Source organism: Centropristis striata, chromosome 21 (assembly GCF_030273125.1).
Source record: "Centropristis striata isolate RG_2023a ecotype Rhode Island chromosome 21, C.striata_1.0, whole genome shotgun sequence".
Taxonomy (NCBI): domain Eukaryota; kingdom Metazoa; phylum Chordata; class Actinopteri; order Perciformes; family Serranidae; genus Centropristis; species Centropristis striata.
In genome coordinates this window covers 26,781,940-26,799,963 of record NC_081537.1, presented here as the reverse complement: position 1 = coordinate 26,799,963, position 18,024 = coordinate 26,781,940, and the positions used below count along the sequence as shown (strand labels likewise).

Genomic DNA, 18,024 nt, shown 5'->3' with positions numbered 1-18,024 from the left:
TGTCTTTCGGTCAGTCGGACTGCTGTCTTTCTCTGCACATTCTAGCCACCATGGTTGATATCATAGTGTCCCGTTAGTATATGCATCAGTAGTCACATAGCCACAGCTCTACCCACAGTTAATCTTTCTTTGGTGCATAGTGTGGACACTACACAGCCTGTTCAGTACTCTTTCTGACTTGTTTGTGACGCTTGTTATGCCCTCACATTCCCAATTTGGGACAGTTTTCACTGTGCTCAGCCTTTGGCCTTTATTTAATGTGTGACCATTTAATAAAAAGTGTTTATGTCTTGTATGCATGACGAAAGTGTTAAGAGTGTCACTCTTAAATGTCCCATCTGTTGTTCGGCGTATTGAATGATCTGCTTTGTCTTACCTGGAGGGGTTTGACAAAAACATAACGGTACAAAGTCAGCTGTGTTGAAAATATGCTACCTCACTGGAAGCTTTCCCTATATGTTCATAGAGAGGCAAATGGAGCAATGGAGATAAGCAGGGTTTTTCTAAAAGTCTAATCCTGCAGAATCTGACACCAGCATTTTACATGTAATATACAAAACATTTTTGCAAAACTCATTCAGAAATGTACAGCACAGTCCTAGCTATATATTTTTAGAGAATGGATTAGCATTGTGCAGTGAAAGGGGTCTGGGAACCACAGAGGTAAAGGCTGGGAGGTCACCTCTTGGTGCCCACTGTAAGCCTGTGTTTGTGGTGGTAGTGTCGCTAGGGGAATGTGACACGGGCGAGCAAACCCATACTGGCTGATCAGGCTGGAGATTAGACTGCTTGTGTGTGTAAACACAGGGATCACACACTGCCAGCCGGCCTGCCAGGAACACACAGACAGTTACTTTTACATGTGTTGTGATGACGAAACGCAGGATGTTTACATTTCTGGGGTTAGGTTCTTCCAGATGAGCTACACTCCTGGATAGCAACAGTTTATCGACTATGTTTTTATAGCTTTTTATATGAGACCCAGCGGAGCTGCCCAGCGCGGTCTAACCAGCAACAAGTAGCAGGAATTACCGTTAGACCAGTGTGCTGTGCTGGTCGAATTTGCTAATACAGCGGCAAAGGTCTGTGTCCACCTCCGGTCTAAGGGGACATTCACACCTCAGCTGTTTGGTCCCCTCCAAACGAACTCTGGTGCGCTTTGTTTGATAGTCTGTTTGATTTTTTGCTGGTGTGAAGTGATTTTTGGTGTGGATCAAAGAAGAAAACTCTCAGTCACTAACAAAATAGGGTCTCGGTTTGCTTCAAAGTTCACCAGAGGTTGGTTCACTGCAGGTGGAAACATCTCTCTCTGTTGGTTCAGAATATTTTAAACATTAAAATTAACCTCCAAGTTTAAGAGCAAGCTCTGGTGGCCGGGTCTGTTTGGCTGCCTTATGTAAGTTTCTCTGTAGCTGATGGATTGAACTCCCTCCAGCTGTCAGTCTGAATTCAGTGGGACACTTTGGGAAAACTTGTGGACTAACAATAATATGATCAAAACATAGAATCGAAGGTAATATCAACAGCTGGCAAACTAAACAAATGACCAGTGGAGATTGATAACTGTGGGTATAAAATAATTAAGTTACTATTAAGTTAAGTTACTATTTTATTTATAGTAACAATTTATATGCCTGGAATATTATAAGTCTGGAAATATTTATTTCCCTACCTTTTTAAAGTGCTTTAATTTTATTCTTAAAGAGCTATATAAACCCTGCTGTTAGTGAGCAGGACAGTGAGGGGAAAGGAGATGAGCTCACTTTGTAACAGCCCGACCGTGCCTCTGTGTATAAGTCGGCCATTTGAAGTCACATTTGGTGAATCTCTTTGTGTTGCCAGTGATGACAATGGGAGGAAACTTAGTTGCGTTCATGTTCGTGCACATGCTCGTGCTTGTGCGTGTTTCCACTGTGTAATGTGTTTCCAGTGACACCCAGGCTGGTGTGCAGTTGTGTTTTCCTCTCATTGTAACAGTGATTCCAAAAACGTCTGCCTCATTGTCCTTTGGTCTTTTCATGCGCTCGACAAGGCAGGAAAAGTGGGTCAGGGAAATGGCTGCTTTGTGCTCTGGACCCTGAGGATAGGAACTCTCCAAAACCTCTGAGCTGATAAGAACACGTTAATGGTTTGATCTCATCAGGCTCATCATTGTTTACCCAACGGCTCGAGCCACCAGTGGAGGGCAGATATGATTTGTTTGAGGTCAGGGTGGAGGTTTACATTCATATATCCCATTCCTCTCATGTGGCTTTCATACAGTGGAGAGATTTACAAGAACCACACCCACCCACTCTTTGTCTTATGACTCGTTTGATCACATTATCTCCACTTTATTACCAAGGGGGTTCATGCCACACAGTACAAGCAGGAAAACATTATTGTTATTTTTGTCTCTATATTTAGTTGTGGTCGTGTCAAGACACTTCATCACTTTAATTTTTATTAATAGATGAATATAACAAGGCTATACCATGATAACAATGATAATAGTGGGTAGCAGAGAACAGCAGAATTACTGTAGTAAACATTAACAATAATTAAACTTTGCTACACACTTGCTTCCTTAAGGTAGTAAACATGTTCAAAAGCCTCCTAGTTTGTCACATTCAAAAGACAATAGTTACAGAAGTTCTGCACTTTAAATCTGTTGTGTATGAACCATACCAGTAGTAGAAAAGTGAAGCCAATATGAAAGGCCTTAAACCTGCATTCTGTCTAATGGCCAGTAGGGGGCGACTCCACTGGTTGCAAAAAGAAGTCAGTTTGTATGTAAGTCAATTGTAAAATGACCCTACTTCTTAAAAAGTTGATGTTTCAATTGTAAGTTTCAGGTCTTCATCAATACAGCATGATGCTCATTTTGTAGATTTGGTCACATTCAGGGTAAAATAGACAATAAAGCCGGGTATGCTTTAGGGCGGTGCTGCCTAATGATTACCACATCACTACCAAGTGTTTTCCTCTTTGTCACTTTCACAGTGTGTTTTCAATTCATTCAAGTTAATTGTAACATTTTAGTTACATAACAAAGTCTTCTTCAGTATTTGGTGGTCCTCCAACGATTGTCCCTTGCTAGCCTAGCTACCTAGCAAGGTAGCACCAGTGTTAGTTGGTGACGTAGTGTCATTCCTGCTCCCGCTCGATGGTTACAAAAACGCACAAGATAGTGACGGCCAAAATGCTGAACTTGAGACTTCAAAACCACAAGCACTGTTTCAAACACTAGTTGCTAGCTAATTAAGATGTTGTGTCTTGATGAAATGCCATGATGAACATATTCTTTATATAGCCTGTCAAATAAATGATAATAAATAAAAGGATACAATAAACAGAGTGCTTGTATGTGTGTCAGTGCAGCTGTACAACAGGTGGTTAATGATAGCATGTGATAATACACAAACTCCACAAGACACAGCACAGCCTGCAGCCTCATTCTCTCACTTATAAAAATGTAACTTTGCATACCCACATTGCATGTAAATTGCGTGAAATGTAACGTAGCTAATAATTGTATAACCTGTTTACCATATAATAAGAAATGATTTATAACCAGAACATACCCTGTAGGCTGCTTACTAAAAAAGATAAAATCTAGCTTCCTTCCTCCTGGTCTTTGTTTCTTCAGGTACTTATATCTTCAATAATCAATGAATTAGAAAGTTTTTCTGTCGTTTTACTTCCTTCCACACCGCTCTATCACGCTGTGTTAATTAATTGTGACTTGCATAAAACTAGATTGGTACAATTATTTCTGCCTCCAATTATTCTAAATAAAATAAATAGATGAAACCGTTAATTTGAGTAAGTTACATTTTACTTGAATTTCTCTCATTTGACTAGGACATTAAAGTCTTCCCAGACACTTGGACCGGCACTAAACCTTGCCATGTTATCATTTTTTGTGCTTTAAGAGCTACAATTTAAAATATGAATATATTTGATCCAAGATTGTCCATAGCCTCATCTTGACATTTTATCCCTAATCACAGCATTACCTATTTGGAAAAAAACAAGTTAACATATCTGTTTCATTCCTATTTTTGCAGAATTATATTGGTCTGTTTTTGCTTTTCCTGTGTTTAGTCAGTCTCAGAGCAGGGTATTTTTGCTTATCCATATAGGACTATGATAATAATTCTGTGGCAGACATGAGACGACTGCTTCTTGTCAACTCCAAGTCACTAGATTAAACTACATTATAAAACTTAAAAAAAAGCAGTTGTACAGTTGAACAGATTTCCCCACATTGTTGCTGAATGCTTCAGACTTCTAAATCTGGTTGAAGAACAAGGTCCAGGGAGCGATGACATCGTCTGCTATTTTTCACCCAGTAGACAGCAGGGTGCTATCTGAAGTAGCGGCCTCTTAAAGCGGAACTATTTTCACCGCGAGCAGAAGGAAAGATGCTCTCCCATCAAAAGCAGCATTCCTCCTCCAATGCCCTTATTTGGTGAACTGCAGTGAGCTTGCAGCCCCGGGACCACAGAGAGCAAGAGAAAGCGAGCCGTAGCCCCTAAAAACCACAGAGGAAACGTCAGATATGACCCAGACATTCCACACACGGCCTGCCACAGCAAGCACCCAGCTCCGCTGATGCTGACGCTGGTAATACATCAGATAGTTGAACAGTTAGAGGAATAGTTTAGCAAGTACATCACTGTTGCATGTAAGGAAAATCTAATTGGGATGAAGGCTTTAACTGGATAGTCATGGAGAAACAGATTTATCCAGAAGGATTGAGATATAGCGCGACCACCCTGAAAGCTTTAAGGTCAACAGGTCAATGACCATGAGAACATACTGAGGGAGGGGTCACCAGGGCAACCCTTGGCTCCAGAGCTACATCATATTTTATCACTCACTTCTATCACTTCTTAGTCGGTAAACCTACTGTATTCTGTTGCTCTATTTTAGAATTTCTAAAGGAATTCCATCATGGCAGACTGGCAGTTTCTGTCTGTTAAGATTTTTGATGGAGGGTGCTGTGTCGAGGCACATGTACCATATAAAACAGCAGTCTCCAGAGCCTGCTGTGGCGGACTTGCCTTTGGCTCGCCCTGTAAAAAACCTCCTGGAGGATTTATTATTTATGGAGTGGGTGTACTCCACTTAATTCTAAAGCAGGCTCTGTTGTTTTTTCATGCCGTTTTTACAGGTTTTTTTGGAAAGTTTACTATTGGGCATGGACTACAATAAAAAAATGAAGGTTTTAGCATGTGGTAATTACCTTAAAGAAATATCCCTTTTTTAGTATAAAGCATTTTACTCGTCAGTCTCCTGTGGGTTGTATTGTTTCGGTTTCGTTCAGTGTCTTTTGTGTTTTATGGCCTCTCGTGTCAAGTCAAGAGAAGTCTGTTGTTCTTTTTAATAATATCCCATTGCAAAGCTAAAATTAGTCAGCCCCATGGAAGGCAGACACAATTGGAGGATATGCAATTGGTCCGGTTGTGTAGAAATCAAACCCACGACAAATGATTTGCGTTTGAATGGTAGCCTTGGCAGATAGATCTTGTTTATTTTGGTGCCAGTAGCAGTAGGCAGTTACTTAGCAACAAGTTGCTTTTAAACTCTCAGGACCAGGATCAGCTAGACTTAAGAAATCAAGGCTCCACCTAACAGCAACAAATGACACAAGAAACTCGCCTTCAGGCAATGTTAGCATTACTTCATCTCTGCTTGGTCTCAAACACTGAGTTAGTGGGTGAACAGTGGGAAGTTTCCAGTGCTAAGTAGTTGTTGGATCAAACTAGGCTCTGGGTCCCCTAGCTGCAGACAATAAAAAGATTATGTTGTTGAGGTCTTTGGTCAATAAAAGCTTTTACAGCTAGGCTCCTGGTTTAAGTGGCAGTGATGGATTAAAAAGCTAGGAATCTGTGTTTCACTTAGGGCTAATGATTGTTGTCATTATCTGGAGATCATTTTCTAAATTAACCCTACAAGACCCACAGTGGACCAACTTTTGTCTTTTTTAGAGGGGGGACAGAGGATCTTAAGGTGAAGATAGCAGGTCAACAGCATATGCCACATAGAAGTGCTATAGACAGTCTGAGAGCTGGGAAGCTGGAGATTCATTTAGATGCAGCTTTGCATGTTGTACCAACTTTTTCTAGTAATAAATCTGTAATTTAAATTGTGTTTTCGTTTGGGACCTATTCAAATTTGAAATAGTCCAAAGTGTATAAGGGGATTAGAAGCTCGGCTTCTTACCGGTTCTAACAGACGACATCACATCACCCGGATTTAAGCATCTTTGCTGGCACTGCACTATTCGATTTAGGATTGATTTTAAGATTTTACTGATCACTTTTAAAGCTCTCTGGGTCCAAACTATTTATCAGAATTATTAATTCCTAAAAGCTCCCCTAAAAGGCGTCCAATCGGAAACAGTGCAATGCCGCAACACGTCCTACGTAAATAATATTTTGATAAATTAATTAAAAAATCTCCAAAATCGAGGATGCACATACAAAATTTTAGTCAGTCTGACTGATGGTCAGCGAGATAGATATGCCCTAGACACACACACACGCACACAAACACAGACGCTTCTTGCTTTATAGATAGATATCTTAAAGTGAGAGGTTAAGAGGTCATACAAAATGGCCATGCCAGCTTTTCCCTGAGAAAAATGTAGTTCAACTTTGGAGCATGCCTCCTGACCAGCATGGTGTGGGTGGTACCAATGGACTCCTTGGCTGTTCTTGCTTTCTTATTGCACCAATATCTTCACCCTGACCCAGTATGTTGACCAAGATTGCCGGTGGTCCTGTAGGTCCAACAGTTTGTGATCTGTTCATTGTCAGAAAGTGACAACATCAAATGTCTTGTTTGTCAGACCAACAGTTTTAAACCCCTAGATATTAAATGCATTATCAAAGGAAAGCAACAAACTGGAACTGGAGAAAGTGTTTTTCCACAGTGCTGGGTTTCACACAGTTCTACACTGCTACTCATTCTCAAACACGATTGTTTCTTTCTAGCGGAGGAAATTCTTCCACAGCGTCTGAGTTCTAAAGAGCGACACAGTGTAATTGCCATATTTGGCAGCCCCTGGGGGTTTACAGGCAGATCTTAATAAAGCTGGATCTGTGTTCAGTGGCCTTAAAAGGAGCTGGAAAGGGACCCAGCACCTGTTTTACATCTGTAGCAGCAAAGTCTGATAACAGAGCCGCAGGAATCAGAGCAGACACAGAGAAGGTTGGAGAGGAAGTTCAGGGGATTTCTTTGCTCTGAAGTTGACAAGACAATAAGTAATAATAATAATTAATTTAATAATAATTTCAAATGGCAAAGTGTTTATTATCCTGTCGTACAAAACATACAGGGAACTTACATCAACATATTGTTGGATATATTTCTTCTTTTACTGCCAAGATTTTTAGATTTTTCAGTGTTACAAGCAAAGCTGGTTTACAGAGCAGACACAGCTCTACGTTCTTCTCTGATCACACACACAAAGCAGCTTTAGTCCAGCATCCCATTGCTGTCATCTCCCCTTTTCACTCAGTGTGTGCTACAACTGAAAGGATTTGCCAGGTTGCCATGGTGATCTGGTGATAACAACGGAGTGTCCATACAGTACAAGCCCGATGTGCCCTGAAACCTGCCTCTTAAAAAGAGAGGCAGATGAGAAATGAGGGATTTGGAAGAGACTTTTGCCTCATTTTAACTGCATTGTACAACTTCACTCAACTCAATTTACATTTGGTACCAAGTCGCTATTTGTTTTCCATTTGGGATCCACAGTGTAGAGGGGATTCACAGCCAATCGCCACAGCAATACTGTGTGAAACTGCTCTGACCTTATTCAACGCAACACTAACTGAATCCTTTCATTGGCAATCCATCAGAGAAACGTTTGCACTTCATCAATTGTATGACACAGTGTACATACTGTTGTGACGTACTTTTGCCATTTAAAAAAAAAAAAAAAAAGGGGGAAAAAAGTGAGTTGAATAAATTAAAAAAAATGCAGTCTCTATCCACTGTAGCCTAGCTTTTCAAAGGTTTGAGTTTGTGCCAAACAGCAACCATGGCTGTAAAAATTAAGCCAACACAGAGGTGCCACAAGCTGCACTTTCTCGAATGGCCCTTTCTGGCACTTTCTGGACTAGCCAGGAGTTGGACAGAGTTGGGCACTGTCAAAATGGCAACGGCTGGAGCCACTCCCATTGAGCTTCATATTGGCTCTTCAGAAACCTATGTGCGACGTCTCATGTCACACAAGTGACAAATCTAGTGATGAATCTCTTTAAACACTTTCTAATGTCAGTACAATTTGCTTGGAAACTCGAGCCAGGTGGTACCAAGTACTGTCCACAACTTGTGCTAACGGAAAACCAAATCAAATGAGTTGCATTGAGTCAAGCCAAGTCTGAAACACTACAGCACTGAGGCATGTTTTCCCTCAGGTCTTCTCTGTTTGAGTTTTGAACTATTTGAAATGTGATACCAATGATATCAGTGTTTAGTCGGGCAGTCACCCATCCGAGATAGAAACAAACCAGTGGATGGACATAGATGGAAACAAACCTGTGAATCAAGTGTCCTATTTAAAGTCTTTTTTTTTTGTTCTCCTGCCAGGATTTTGCTCTGTACATTTTTAGTGCGGTAAAAAAAACTTTATTGAACTTTGTGTGAACTATGTGTGAACGACTCCTACCTTTCCTGTATTTAGATGTCTGCTCCAGCTTTCCAGTTTTTCTTTAATCCAAAGGTTAAATCATATGTCATCTTGTGTCTCCTCTAGCCAAGTACGCTGCCTCAGGGTACAGTGAACATGAACCTTTGTACGGACGTCATAGATGCCGAGCCCAAGACGGGTCAGAAGAACTCCCTGTGTATTATCACCCCGGACCAGGAGTACTTCATCAGAGGAGAGAATAGGGAGATCATTAATGGGTTAGTTGTCTTGATGTATCTGATGATAGGTTGGGTGGGATAGGATGTGCACACACAAATGTCAAGAACACTCTCCTCTGTCTCCAGGTGGAGCGAACAGCTGGTGGTGTACCCCAGAACCAACAAACAGAACCAGAAGAAGAAACGCAAGGTGGAGCCTACAACCTCCCAGGTAAGTCTCCTTGCACAGTACACAAAGGGTACTTGTCTCAGCTTGATATCCTGTTTCACTTGTTTCATTAGTTCTGACTGTTTCATGTATTCATGTGCAGGAGCCAGGTCCAGCAAAGGTAGCAGTGACCGGCTCTGGTATCCCAGAGGCGGAGAAGGTTCCAGACTCGAGCTCTATTATCTGGCAGGAGGAGCTGAACCAGAGAGAGGCTGAGGGGGCTGCTGTCTGGGCCCCTGCTGACCTGCCTCCAGGATCACCTCTTCCTGCAGGTAAGGAGGAATAACGTCTTTGTATGGAGAAATGATGTAGTGTTGTTGGGTTATGGATCCATCGCATTCTCATGAACATGATATCCCAGGAACACCTGGTAGGAATTTCTACAAATTTGGCAAAAAACGCCAACTTGGACTTAAAGATGAACTGATTTACTGTTAGGTGGCCAAAGTTCCACTTGACTTTGGCAAACATGTTCATTTGGACTCAAGGATGAAATGATTAGATTTTGGACATCAAAACTCAAAGTCAATGCACTGTGACCTCACGCCCGCCCCATACACCTTTCTTAAAATTTGGCACAGGTGTCTACTTGGACTCAAGGATGAACTGATTCTATTTTGGAGGTCAAAGGTCAAGGTCACTTGACCTCATAAAATATAATATATAGTATAAAAATATCTTTTTTTGCCATAACCCAATAATTCATATGCTTATTATGACGAAATTTCACATAAATGTTTAATAGAGATAGAGTGCCAAGCTGAAAAAATTTAAAAATAGTCAAAAGCTGTTTTTGTGGTAAAATTTACTACCAACAAGTTAAAGAACCCAGAACTAAGTTTTTAAAGTCAGACGAACCAAAAAAACTGAACCTTTAAAATGTAATTTTGCTGGCTGGTGAAGGCATACAACCGCATGGTGGTTATTCTAGTGAGTGACACTCCGTGGTGTCTTCTGCGTCTTTTGTCTAGGCGAGTGTGCACCTCAGGGCTCTGACGCGGGCTCAGTGAATGGCGACGAGGTGGACCGGGGCAGCCTGGTGCTACATGGCTCTGCGCCCCAGCCCCCCAGTGACCTGCTCTCCCCAACTGGCTCTTGCTCCAGCCTGGGGGGCATCCCGCGCTGTCTCTCCCCAGCCCCCAGCGACCCCTTCCCCTCCGGCAGCTCCCTGCTCTCTAACGGCTCCCACATCAGCGGCTCAGTCAGCTCCCTGGACTCGGACGCCAGCGGAAGTACCGTCACCAGCACCGAAAGCCACCCAGCCAACCAGAGGGGCGGCCACTACAGCCACCACGACACGCCACGATCCCGAAGGCTGGAGGCCGAGGCCAGGAAGGCTGAGAAGAGGAGCCGCTTTAGGAGCCCTGATAGGCAGGAGAGAGAGGCCGTCCTCAGCCCCGAGAGGAGGTCAGTGTCTGCTGCTGTGGTTTCAGAACTGTTCATCCATGACAGTGGCCTTACATTTCGCTTTATAGTCTTTTCATTACATGTCATTTAGCAGACGCTTTTGTCCAAAGCGACTTACAATAAGTGCATTCAACCCTCTTTCATACCTTCTTTGTCTTTTCTTTTTTTTATCTCAGTGGTTTCAAACTTTTTGACTTAAGAGAAACACAGTTGGGAGCTTTTTTTTGACAAAGAGTATTATAAAATAACTGTGTCACACTGCAAAAATAGAGATAGAGGTGAAGGACTAAAACATTGCCGTAAAAAACAAGTCTACAGATCCTAGGGTTCAGAGGGTTGAATCATACTTCCAGATAACCCAAATGAGGACAGATGACTTAACACAACTGCTTTCACAGACTGATAAGATGATGGCAATGTGTAGAATTGGTGGTGTGTCATTTCAGCTGATTGCTACACAGTGCTGGTTTTGAAAGGTTCGTGTTGTGGACCCACCCATTCCTGACTGTGGGTTTGAATGGAACAAGTGCGGCACATTAAAACACAGGTCCAACTGTTAAGGAAGTGCTTTACTTAGCCCGATAACACCTTGCTGCCCTTGTTAATGGGTGAAGCATTTAATCAGCCTCTAATTTAACCTGATGAAGCAGGTTAGTAGACTGCTTTCTTGGCCTCATACTAGAGACACGGTGTTCTGGAAATACTTGAGCCTCTGGCTTATCCTTTTAAAGACACAAACGCAGACACACACAGTTCAATGACGCACATACTGCGAAAGCTTTTGATGTGCACACATCCATTCTCACAACTAGCGCGGTTTTATTGGATGGGAGGAGAGGAGGCTTCACACACTGGGATTTTTGATGCCCTTCGAATATCTCTCGTATGCATTTCTGAGAAATCCTATTATTTAATAATCCCCCCTCCCTGTCAGTTTTTTCCCCTCTTTTATCAGCAGTCTTACTAACTCTAAGCCTAGACTGTATAAACACACAGCTTCTGTACTTTCCATTCAGTAATCTGCCTCTCGGCCACTGGGGCTGTTTGTAAAAAGGTCACAGGTCTGACACACATACACACACTTGAGATGGCGACTTTTCAAAGAAACCAAGTGGGTGAGGTGGGGGGCATCTTTTTCCTCCCATAGCCAGCTTCCTGTTCCATTCAGTCCCTCCATCTATGCCAGGCTTGAGAGGAAAAGGAGGAGAGGAAAACAGGAGGAGTGCCCACATACTGCCCCATAAACACATTACTGGTCCACTTGAGCCAGTTTGGGGTTTTAGAGACTCACTCCCCATCTGTACAGATATACAATAGCCAGAGAGGCCGTGTAATATACCTCATTACATGTATGCAATGTCAATTTACCTTGTCTGAATTTGTAATTTTTAGGGAGATTTTTCTTGCGCACTTAAGTACCTGAAAGAAACCCTGAAAGTTCCATTCCACTTGACCACTAGGGGATCTACAAATGCAAAACATATGTGTGACATAACACAAATCAAACGATAAATCAGAAATTGGGATTCATAACAATGGTAAACCACATAGTCCAAAACTATTATGAAATTGCTTAAAACAGGGCGCCGCCAGTTCCAAACTTGTGAAGTGGCCTGGTGCAAATTTGGCCATAAATCAATGACAGATTGTCCAAACATCACCAAACTAAGTAGATATGTTTAATTAAGCGGTTGAAACCAAAAGTTGACCAATAGGGGATGACCGTGTTGCTGAACAACAACATTGACGTGGTGCAAATTGTGCCACAAATCAATGAGTTTGTCCAGTCATTAAAAAAATTGGTTGATATTAATTTTTTTTAGAGTGGAAGCCTCTGTCCTGGTGGCCTTGTTTACTTAAACCTAAAGTACATTTATTTCTCTGTTATTTTATTGCTTTGCATGCAGTTTGCAGTAACACAACACATCAGCTTTCAACTTCAAATATTCTGTGGTGGCTCTAAACCCCAGTGTCACAGCTTTCAGCTCTATTATCTCTTCTGTTTTTTTTCCACAAAAAAACAAAAGGTTTTCAATACAGTTTACCATTTGAATCTGCCCTCTGGCTCCAACTATTGATTTGTGTCCTTTACTCATCCTCAACCCCTCCCTACCGACCTGCACACTGGTCCAATACTCATTCCATTATCCTGTGAGCACTAAACAGGCTAAAGGGGTTACATAACAATAAAACAAGTGTGCGATAGGTCTCATTTAAACCAGCTGTGCCTTTTCTCAGCTCTGTGAAGCCCAAAACACGCTCATTGCTGCTTGTGGCTGTGATTTTGGGCATAATCTTAAATTCATCTTGAGAATCAGTGGAAGCACTTACAGGAAAAGGGTAAAGGTGACTTTTAGTTCCCTGTCTCATTCTGAGTTTGTTTGAACCAATTGGTTAAAATGGGGCTTAAGATATTTTGTCATATCCTTCCAGTGTCATTACTATTACTCATTATATAGGAAATGATGAATGAATTGTCATTTGTTTAACTTGGCTCTCTCTATGTGTGTGTGGGTTTATTTACAGTCGCTCCGGTGTTATTGAGAAGTTGGAGGCCTTGGAGCTGGAGAATCAAGAGAAAATGGAGGTGGAGGAGTCGGGGAGGAGTGGAGGCAGACAAGGCCGGAGTGAGCACCGACGCTTTCACAGAGAGGTAGTGTTGCATTTATTATCCACTTGTAAATTAGTACACAGTGTTTTTAAACAACATCACATGGCAGAACGGATGTGGGCTTGGCATTGGACCTACCAGCATGTGTTTTGCTCTTTTTTCCCTCCCGTCGCAGCATTTCCCCCCCACTCTTCTATCTTTTCTCTTCACCCTCTTCCCTCCATCTCTCCCACTCTCTGTCCTGTCTTTGTTTTGGTTCTAGGTCAGAGGTCAGCAGCTTGTGCTGTATTCATTTCCAGTTTCCATTCTGTGGTGGGATTCCCCTGGTGATTTGCTTCCCTTTCCCACCCTGGCCCTCTGTACTCGACTAGTGCCACTCGAAAACCCAACTTTAGGAACACAGACCCAACACCAGGGCTATTCAATCGCATATTCAATTGGGCCAAATTCTAGGAACCACGAAATGTAGATGGGCTCTATTTTCATACTATTATTCTACAGGGTTTGTATAAAGTCTTGAAAGCTTTCAAAACACAATGGCTAAAATTAAGCATTTTCCAGATTCTGATGTGTAGAAAATATCAATGTTTATTGTTCCATTTTTGTTTGGGTCACATATCTGAAACAGAATAAAACAGGGCTCTTAATGAGCATAATTATAACAAGTCGCAATACCTGTAGCCAGTAACGCACTCTCTCTCCCTATACCACTGCCCCCCCCATGCCAGTTCAGAACGAGCTGTTGCCTCCGCCCACTAGTTATTTCCCCTCGGCCTCTGTTTCAATACAGGTACTTTTGGAGCGGCTAACCAACAGAGTTTGAATGTGACAACAGACCGACGCAGCAATCAGTGATGCCAACTTAGCGACGATTCAGACCACTTTAGTGACTCTTTTTTTTTTTTTTAAGTGACTAGCGACAAATCTAGCGACTTTTTCTGGTGTTATTGGAGACTTTTATAGACTCGTTCCTAATCTTCTTAACGAGAAGTAGGTGCCGTCCCAAAGCACTCACAAGCGGCCCAGTCCTCCGGCAGCAGTCTCTCCCAGCTGCAGTCGGCAGAGCAGGAGCTGTTAACCCCTCCATGTCCTTCGCATGTCCAAAATCGCCAACTCAACCGTGTCCAATCAGCCTCAACTTGTTAGCAGTGGCTCGGGTAGGTACTTTTCTGAGCTGATATCTGAGCCGCTTACCCGTGGAGTTGGGCAGATCTTGGTTGGATCCTCTCTACTGAGTCGCACCCATAGCGGCTCACTAGAGTGAAAAGTAGCTAATGGAAACGCGCCTATAATGGAAAACTGCTTGTTCAATCACACACAAAACTGCACTCCCTTTGGTCCTCAGCAGGAAAACTAAGGTTGTGGAAGACTTGCAAGTTTACATAATTTGGACCCTTATTATTACCATGTCATATAAAAAAATATGATCCTTACTGTTCCTTTAAAAAGCAAGGTACGCATTTAAAGTTTGCAAGTTTAGCCTTATGCTGTCACTGTTTTTTTTGTTTTGTTTTTCATTCTCTTTGGTTCAGTGTGTTGCAGAGTTGATTCTCATAAAACAAGGTTGAAGAAGGAGTGGGTTGTCATGACATTTCTCCACAGCACATTAATGCCCACCCAAGCAGAACAAATTACACAATGTACTATAAATGATTTCATATGTTGACTCTAACATAGTCAAAAAGCACAGTTTTTTTAAATTTAGGTTCTATTTTGTATAGTCTTGACTATAACAGTTAACTTACATTACACAAGTATAAATACAATGTATAAAAACATGCATGTGTGTGTTTTTCAGGAGCAGAGGCATGACGTGGGTCAGGGTCTGGACTTTCCCTCCACCCTGCCGCCTCTGAGGAGAGCCAAGTCCCTGGACAGAAGAACCACTGAGTCAGTCATGACGGTGAGTGTTTACTCTGCTCTTGTTTTTGTAAAACAGTCTTATAAAGGTCCAGGGTTTATCTCTACAGCATCTTCTTTGACTGCCAAAGGCTATGATGCATAACAACGAGTCATCCTAATGTTTTTCTGGAGGAAGTTACTTCTCATCGTAACCATAGTTTGATTGTCTTAACCAGTAGATATTGTCATGCATCTTGTTCATAAATGGCAGTAATGATGGAAGCTGCTTTGTGCAAATTACATACAATTTTTCTCATAATGTAAAGGAAATCCAGAATCAGCCATTGCTGGTATTTTTGTGTGCTTGGTCAGGCTCTGCTACCTTAAATGTGGCAGCTACATTTAACTCAATCTGTGTTCTTTTCTGTTTTGTTTTTTTAAATGAACATGCCGAGTGCAGCCCAGTCCACAGCAGTACATATTGCTTTCTTCATCACCTCCTGATAAAGTAATTTTACCTCACAGAACGCAGCAGTTGTTGGTCCTCCACTGCCTCGATTGGTTAGTTTGTTTGTGAGGCACGACTACTTGTACTATGGCAAAATGCCTTTTGAAGACTTTTTAAATTGGTTATTTAAAATGAAGATGAATTTCTCTGCCAAACAATTAATGGACTCACTTGTTTCAGCTCGACACCTTTTTAAAAAATATGTTTATAGATATTTTTTAATTTAATAACAAACTGCACGTAAACATAGCATCAACGATGCTGTTTCAGACACTGAAAATGTGTCTTTTCAGAAAGCATTATATAATATAATAACCATAATAAGTACAGATATTGGACAGTAGGAAAGAAAAAAATAAGTAAATAAAACATCCAGGTTAAATGGACCCTTACGCTGTGGGAGTGAGTACAGCTAATCGATCTATACATCAGGCTGCTTGTTGCATGTGAGCTACAAACGGACTCGCTCACTTGCAGGGGAGACTGTTAGATAGAGCAACATGCAGCTGACTCAGCTGATGATAGTGTTTAGGTTCAAATTTGTTCTGATTGTTTGACATAAAGCAACACTTGGAATTCCCTCTGAAGGCCCGTGTGTTTCAGCGTGTCTCTGGTCCGGCAGACAAAGCCTCTCCTGTTCTGCTGAGCTGTAGGATCCAGGGTCAGCATCAGTGCCAGGTCTTCAGCTGTGTGGAGAGAGGTCACTGGGTTGTTATTGGGGCTGAGAGGCTAGATTTAGTTAGGTAACAGAGTTAGGAGAATTAAAAATTGAGAAAGGTCTCTGTAGTCGTCTCACAACAGCATGGCGTCTTTCAGAAAACAATATTTTCCTGGTCTGACTGGGGAAATTGCTCAAGGAGGTAATGGACTATTTCTGATATGTACTTCAGCTATGTACTGCAGCATTGTAAGTTTTTCCTGATGTTTCTTTGACCATGGTGTGGCAGTGTGAGTGTGTGGACTTTATAGGCCAAACCTCCATGCTGCAGGGGGCAGTGCAGCCCCCTCCTCTCCTTCTCCTCTCCAGGTTATACTCCTTACTCTGCTCCTTCTGTGTGCAGATGTGCCCGCTGCCCGCTCTGTGTTCTGTGTGTTATTATATTTCTGTCTGCCGGAGAAGTGAGACAGGTGTGTGTGTATGTGTGTCTGTGTGTGTACAGTATATCACAACTTACCACTGCTTCTTGAGGTCACAATTCACATGTGTGTGCTGAATCACAGCAGACTACAACAGTACTGAGCACTGGGTTCTGCATCCTCAGCTGGAGGGGACCAGACGTTGATCCTGGCCAGTGGACCACATTTATACACTGTCACATCTTCTAAATGTGTCTTTGATCCATTGGTAGGGTCAACTTCTACCCTCAGCTGACCGTGTGAGCATGTGTTTTTGCTGCTCCAATTTCTTTTTACAACGACAGTGTGGTTATGTACTTGAAATGTCTGTGTCATTTAGGAACTGTTTCAGGCTACGTTTTGGATACATTTTTGTCTGCTTTATAGAGATGCACCGAACAATTGGCCACCAGTGGAAATTAGCACCAGTTGCATGTATCCATTTTTTCCCCAGCTCAAATGTACATATGTGGCGCATGATGGACTCATGTGATTTTGTTTCAACATATTTGTTCTGCTTGTCTTGATCGCCATGGACGGTAATTAAGTTCTTATCAACACTGAACATACAATGTTGATGTTAGCCTTTGTTGTGACCAAACGCTAGCCCGCTAGGTCTGACTTGCTCCCTAGAACAGACTACCCAGAATCGATCCCATTGCAGTTAAAAAAAATGAAATAAAATTTGTGGTTTGTGGTTCACGACCAGCCGAGAGCCGGTTCTTTGGCTGTTGAAAGGTGAAGAACTGGTTCAGGATTAGGCACTGGCTCAGAACTGGCGCTTGAACTGTCATTCTCAAAACGGGTAAATGTTCACATAAAAATTCACCATGGCAGTGTTTTTCTGGAAAAAAATATTGTTAAAGAACAGCTAGAAATACATAGGCAGTTAATTCAAACCGTCGTTGATTGTCAATATAGTCGACCATCAGCCCAAGCCTAAACTACACACATATCTCCGTAGTTTTATCAACAGGTTCTTGTGATTAATTATGAAAAAATGAGGCCACACAGTTCCTATGATATCCTATAAAGTAACAGTCGCGGTTTTAAACACATTGGTAACATTATGATATGGCACTACTAGGTGAAGTTTAGGAAACAAAACCACTTTGTTTATGGTGAGGAAAAAGCAGAGTTGGGCTTAAAATTAGGCGAGCACAAATGCCGTCATATACCGTATACCACAGTGAAATGTATGGAATGACGAAATGAGACGTATGATGTATGAGAAAATCCGCCCAAGCCTACCTAAAGTAGCTACTTTTATAAGTTAAGAAATACTGTTCTTACAAAGGTAGAACATTGGAATCAGCAAGTCAGACTCAAAAATGAAAAAAATCAGTATTGGCAAAGCAAATTGCAATCGGTGCATCTCTATGGCTTTAGTATTCTGCCATACTTTAAGGTAAGTGGTGGTTATCTACCGCTACACTTTCAAATAGAAAAATGACATGGTTTGAATGT

The 18,024-nt window shown here is 41.9% G+C and overlaps 1 protein-coding gene across 6 annotated transcripts in view; it reads left to right on the top strand.

Moving 5' to 3' along the window:
* mprip (myosin phosphatase Rho interacting protein) overlaps positions 1-18,024 on the top strand; it is a 54,032-nt gene that overhangs the window by 11,615 nt on the left and 24,393 nt on the right. For all 6 annotated transcript variants that reach the window (XM_059324301.1, XM_059324300.1, XM_059324299.1 and 3 more), the window contains exons 4-9: positions 8,753-8,904; positions 8,992-9,076; positions 9,177-9,345; positions 10,045-10,480; positions 13,007-13,133; positions 14,890-14,994. In XM_059324301.1, the coding sequence (XP_059180284.1) occupies positions 8,753-8,904; positions 8,992-9,076; positions 9,177-9,345; positions 10,045-10,480; positions 13,007-13,133; positions 14,890-14,994 (1,074 nt within the window). The remainder of the gene's footprint in view (positions 1-8,752; positions 8,905-8,991; positions 9,077-9,176; positions 9,346-10,044; positions 10,481-13,006; positions 13,134-14,889; positions 14,995-18,024) is intronic.